Source organism: Mauremys mutica, chromosome 19, assembly GCF_020497125.1.
Source record: "Mauremys mutica isolate MM-2020 ecotype Southern chromosome 19, ASM2049712v1, whole genome shotgun sequence".
In the NCBI taxonomy this organism is placed as follows: Eukaryota; Metazoa; Chordata; order Testudines; family Geoemydidae; genus Mauremys; species Mauremys mutica.
Genome location: NC_059090.1, coordinates 21,345,973 through 21,352,329, shown reverse-complemented (window position 1 = coordinate 21,352,329; position 6,357 = coordinate 21,345,973). Strand labels below are relative to the sequence as shown.

General features: G+C 42.8%; 1 protein-coding gene across 3 annotated transcripts in view; it reads left to right on the top strand.

The window, feature by feature from the left end:
• Nucleotides 1-2,624: 2,624 nt before the first annotated feature.
• BRIP1 (BRCA1 interacting helicase 1) overlaps nucleotides 2,625-6,357 on the top strand; it is a 189,346-nt gene continuing 185,613 nt past the window's right edge. For all 3 annotated transcript variants that reach the window (XM_044994192.1, XR_006574431.1, XR_006574432.1), the window contains exons 1-3: nucleotides 2,625-2,721; nucleotides 4,644-4,776; nucleotides 6,178-6,289. In XM_044994192.1, the coding sequence (XP_044850127.1) occupies nucleotides 4,684-4,776; nucleotides 6,178-6,289 (205 nt within the window). In that variant the 5' untranslated portion in view covers nucleotides 2,625-2,721; nucleotides 4,644-4,683. The remainder of the gene's footprint in view (nucleotides 2,722-4,643; nucleotides 4,777-6,177; nucleotides 6,290-6,357) is intronic.

Genomic DNA, 6,357 nt, shown 5'->3' with positions numbered 1-6,357 from the left:
GATTAAACCTATTTTTAATCCCATGAAGAAATGACCTGAGTCTCTTAAAAACAGTGGCCTTCACTTTTGTGTAGCTTGTCCTTCAAAGGTATCAGATCAGAGTGCAGAAAAGCTAATACTGAAATTGCAAAACCAAATGTACAATACACATTCCAGTATTATCTCCGTATTGATTGGTCAAAGCCTGCAATAACCATGTGTTAATACACTTTTAGTAGGAAGGTGGTGTTCTTTTTGCCATATGTATTGATGTAAAGTATGTAAATAAGTTAAATTTTATTTGTTTTTCTCAAGATTGTAATATTTTATATACTGTAGTGACATTTTAAGAGAAACCTAATGTACATATATTTTTGGATGGATTCATAAACTGTTTCAAATGGACTTGCATGGATTGATTGCTCATTTCAAATTTAAAATCCTTTCCAAGTTGGATGTCCGTTTAAGTGATGGAACACTTCCCTCAGGCCTCTAGTGCACAAACTAAATGGCTTTAAAAACCACGGACTTTCTTACAAAGTCAGAACCTTCACTCATAAATGGCTAAATGTCTGAAAGGTTAGATGTAACTGCATGGTAAAATTTTAAAATTACTGACCACTGAATTCTGTCTCCATTAGGATTGTAGGTTTGAGCCCTCCATTTACAATAGACATAGATTCCTGCCCCCCGCCCCCATTACTTATCCAGTGCTCTGCTTACAAACTTTTAAAAGGTAAAGGTTGAAACATGAACTACCCCCTATTTTAAAGCAGTGGGTTTTCATCATTTTACCAGTCAGTTCAAAGATCCCCACTACCACCTTTGAGATTGCAGAAGATGTGTTATCTTGAGTGCCTGAAATTTCATGTGTTTAAAATGCCACATGTACCTCTGCTTATTGCAGTGCAAAGTTGCATCTGACCTCTACATCCATGGCAACCCTATTCCAAGCATGTCAGTTTTGATGTGTTGTCAGTTTTAAGAACCAGTGTGGAACAATATCTCACTTTATGTAGGATACCAACTAGTCATCAAATGACCAAGACTTTTGGTTACTAGTGATTTGGGCTTGACATAAACTAACATCATTCATGTAGCCTTTTGCCAGTCCCTGAGCCATCCACTTCCTGCACAGTTACTAGCTATTTAAAAAGTGAACAGCAATATTACTAGTATAATACAAAACAGTTACAAAATTTATATAGTCTGTATTTTGTTTAATCTTTCATCATATAGGCTAATCACTTCCATGGGCTGGGAGCCTGAGGCACTACATACAATACTGGCCAAAGTGGGGAGGGAAGACCTGGTATGGTTAGAGCATGAACAGGTGCAAGACAGATGTGTCAGAAAGTCTGGTTAATCAAATAACTATCTGCATATATGACAATTGTTAGCATACTTACTGCTATTCAAATAGTAATATCAAGATATTTTTAGAGATCTAGTCAAAAATGGATGGACTGATTGGAAGTATCCTTCCTCAGCACTAGCACTGACTTTGTCTGCCCTCTGGTCAAATATACTCTTCCCCCCAACATGTGCATCTCTCTGAATTAGTAACCAAACTACATGATCTCTTGCAGCACACCCTTGGTTGGTGTTTGTTTTTTGTTTTTTTTTGCCAGTATGTGTGTGCTTAGCTCTCTCTCCCTACTTACAGTTAAGGTTAGGACAGAAATGTCTTCTCTTTGTCTGTAAAGCACTATGCTGTATAAATAGAATCAAACAGCTGGAATAGTTAGTTGTCTTTATACTTAATACAATGCAAAACCAAGTAAAAGTAAATATATTGAACAGGATAGTGTCTGTCTATGCATGTGGACCTCAGTTGCACAGGGGAAATGAGTGTTTAAGGGGAAAAAAAGCCATCAACACAAACCCCTGGACTTACTGAAGCAATTTCTAGCCTGTCTGCCCCAGCGAGGAACACTTAAGCGTTTCAGAGCCCTGTCCCACACGATGTCACTACAGCCTAATACAGCAATTGACTGACAGTGAGGGCATGGCCATGAGGCCTGCGCACGTGGCAGCGTTCACAAATCCGCTCCGGCTCTGCAAGGCTGTGAGGCCAGGAGGCTTGCAATGGATGAAGGTCACCCTGCGCACTCAGTGATGGCACAGCACTGTCTCATGCTGTACAATTCTTGTGTGGGGCCGGCCCCATGCTGTGCCACTAGGGTGACCCCATGGCCTGATTTTATAGGGACAGTCCTGATGTTTGGGTCTTTTTCTTATATAGGCTCCTATTACCCCCCACCCCGTCCCAGTTTTTCACACGTGCTGTCTGGTCACCCTATGTGCCACCTCGCTGTGACCTTGCAGGCCCAGGCATGACGACTCCCTGGCAAGGGGGGCGGGTCTAGTGCGTCTCCTTGTGGCACCATTGGCCGATGTGGTCCTGATGCTAGCACACCTGGGCCACTACGGTCTCAGCCCCTCCCTCTCCGGAAAAGGAGACTGGGCGGGGCAACGATCCGAGCCACAGCCCCTGCGCTTGGTTACCTAGGCAACTAAAGGAACCTGCTGGGCACCAGTATGGGCCTCCGTGATTGGCTCCAGCAGCGAGGGGCGGAGGCGGGAGCTCTTTGGCTGCTGAGGCTGCTGATTGGCTGCGGCGGAGCGCCTTCCTGTCAGCTGTGATTGGTGTGTGGCCGGGGAGGGGGGCTAGGCTGAGCTGGAGGCGCGAAGGCTCGAAGAAACGGAAGGGCCGATGGAGTGGGCCCCCTGCGCGCTGAGGTAACCGGCCCGGGCAGTGGGATAGGCTCCCGCCACACTGGACCCGGGCCGGGGGGCGTGGCCAGCTGCCGGGGGCGGCATTCAAAATGGAGGCGGGGCGGGCGTTCGCTGTGAGGGGCTGTGGGAGCCCGACTTCCCTTCGCTCGGGGGGAGCTGCGGGAATGGCCCCTTCCCCCGGCCCGGGGAGCGCTCACGGCGATGGGCCGCTGGTGCGGGGTGGGGGGAGTACGTGGCGTCCCCGCAATATCCCCCCCCGGGGGGGACCCCTGGGTATATCTCCCCTCTGGCCAGGGAACGGGGGGGGGCCCTGTAAACGTCCCTTTGCTGGCGGGAGGAGCGTGTAGGAGGGAATCGCTGCAATCTCGCTCCACCCCCCCCCTTTGCCATTTTTTAGGGTGGGGGAAAGTGCGTGAAGTGAATAAGAAAATAAAAAAGCGAACAGACGCGTTAATGCTCCTGCCCCCCAAGCGCTGCACCAGGGCTGGGTTCCTATGTCACCGACACACAACTTTTCACTAGGGCGTCAGTATCGGTACGCAACTTGTTCCTGTTTGTAAACAGCCAAAACAAAAATATCAACAGAGCCCGGGGCTGAATGAGCTGGGGAGCAGCGGCCTGCTAGGTTAGTTCCCCTTTCTCCATCCCTCTCCCTGCAGTCTTCAGCTGGGTGCTTGCCTGTGTAGAGCTGAAGCGCTTCACATAGGGTCGGGGACTTTGTTTTCTTGCATAAAGCAAGTTTAGCAAACTTTGGGCACAATAAAAATAATTGGTTTTGTTTAAGAGGGACGGTGGGACTTTCTGAGTATATTTGAGGAAAAGCTTTCTAAACTTGGGACAGGGGACTGTCCCTTTCTGGGGGGGCAAGGTTAGGTGGTAATTTGAGGGTAACAGTCTTCTTTTTTTTTTTTTGGTAGGTAGGTAGATTCCTTCCTCTGAGATTGTTTATGATGGTGCAGCATCATACCAATTGTTATGACGGTCTTTTGATGGTGGTCCACTGAGACCTTTCAGTTAGGGAATTAATCAGTGAAAGGGATGTTGCTAAATTTGGTCCCAAATTTTAACTTTGTAAAAAGAAGCTTTTTGTATAACCTAACACCTGTGGGAATTGTTTCCTCAACCTTAAAAAAATATAGCGAACAGTTATTTTTAAACAAGCTACTCTATATTTCCCCTCGGTCTTTGAAATCCAAACATTGCATCTTTTGAACATGAGAGTGAAACTGACTGTATACCATTTTCAGCTCTTACTTTTCATTGTCCAAAGTGAGAGATGTGCAAAAAGTTCTCACTGTAAATAGTGACAAGTAAATTATATTTTTCTCTTTTAATAATTACATTATTAGTAACATAGATAAGATGTTTATTTAAAACATTTGATTTTTAAATGTATAGTGTCTCTTTTAATGTTTATAAATTGCTATAAAGATAGAAAATCTTATCTGGAAACCATTCTTCTCAGCCATATTATCACAGGATGCACTGTCTTGGGGTTCAGGCTAACTAGGGTGGGTTTGTAAAACTGAGGAACTGATTGTTTGTGATTATTAAAGATCCCAACGTGCTATTCACCGGAGTTTGGGTGCTAATCTAATATCCTGGCCAAAGTCCAGTTTGAGTGATTATATTCCAAAAGATAATATATATAGTATGTTAGTAATTATTATTATATCACTTAAATTACAGAAAAATCATCAGATGGTAATAACTTGCTTTCATTACTAAGATGGGCTAAATTTGAACTGGTGACCTATAGGTGTAAAGCACTATATTTCCACCATAGCCAATATCCTGAACCACCTAATCCCGAAATCACTTTAACAGTTTATACTCAGTTTTATCTGGTGCCTTATGTTGTTTGCAGATTTCTGATAGCTGCTGAGGTAGAATTGATTTGTCAACATTTTTCATTTGTATTGCAGACATAAAATTTGAAATAAATAAGGGAAAAGAACCCCTACAATGTCTTCGGTAGTGTCAGAATATACCATTGGTGGGGTGAAGATTATCTTTCCTTGCAAGGCTTACCCTTCACAGCTTGCTATGATGAATGCAGTAAGTAGACTTGTCATTAAAATCTATTGATTTAATAGTTTATGTAGTGTTATAATTTTGAACCTGTAGTAAATTAAAAGTTTAAAAGGGAATTTAGATGTGAATTCAGAAATTTAAATTATAATTTAATAAATTAAAATTTAATAATTGGAGATATATCAATCTCCTAGAACTGGAAGGGACCTCGAAAGGTCATCGAGTCCAGCCCCTTGCCTTCACTAGCAGGACCAGTTTTTGCCCCAGATCCCTAAGTGGCCTCCTCAAGGATTGAACTCACAACCCTGGGTTTAGCAGGCCAATGCTCAAACCACTGACCTATCCCTCCCCCTTCAATACCTCCAGTGTTTCCATTACAATACAAGCAATAACATGCTGTATTTCCATATATGTGGGGGACAGCTCAGTTATATTTTTGGAGTATTAGGGTGAATACATACTCCTAAACTTTTATACTAAATATCTTGTTAAATAAGTGTGCCCATAATGCTTGCCTATTTAACTAGAGATTATGTATTAAAAGAGTTATTTGATATTGCAAATGCAGAAAGGGAAGGCTTCAGCAAAATGCCTGCCATCTTTTGATCAAAAGATACCATACCAACCCAGTAAGTTTTCATTTTATTGAGGGAGTAGATGTTTTATCTTCCACATGTTATTAAATATAAAACTTTAATTATGACAAGGAAGTATTTAATGGCCTGCCATCATTCTTTGCTCCTATGACATTAAGGATAAACAGATTCTGACTGGGGCCTGATCTACACTAAAAAGTTCGGTTGACCCAGCTACATCACTCAGCGGTATAAAAAATCTACATCCCTGAGCGATGTAGTTAAGAATTCATTTACGTAGCTACCGCCTCTCAGGGAGGTGGATTACTTACTCCAGTGGGAGAATCCCTTCCATTGGCACAGGTCGTGTCTACAGTGGAGCACTACAGCGGTGCAGTTGCAGCGTTTCAAGTATAGACAAGCCCTTGATCAGGTGTTGCTGCTATATGGGGAGGTAGTCGACAATCCCAGCCGAGTCACTACTGAACCTATGTTCTAGTATAGTGAGAGATGTTGCAAATGTCTGTAGTTGAGAGAAAACCAAGACCTAATGACCGCTTGTGGTCTTGTGAGATTTTTTTTTCAAAAGTATGAACTTCTGAGGACCTTGTCAAATTCCATTTAGGAAATTACTTTCAGCTTGCCTTTAAAAAAAAAATCCCTGTGGTTTCAGCTGGAGATGTTCTTCACCTTCTTTCTTAGTTACTGTCTTGTTGCTGACGGAGAAGATTTACTGCACTTTGCTGATGGGAGTGTGATATATATACACTGCTTCCCCTCCCAAAGAGACAACATAAAAGTGTACTTGTTAATTCTTCTGAGCTGTTAACTTTTTATTTTTTCCTTACAGATTGTTAAGGGGTTAAATTCCAGGCAACATTGTTTGTTGGAGAGCCCCACAGGAAGTGGTAAAAGTTTGGCGTTACTTTGTTCTGTATTATCATGGCAGCAGTCTCTGCATGGTAAGTTATCTCAAAATGCCCATATGCCCAGTTTCAATTAGCAAGGATTGTCTGCACTGATAAATATA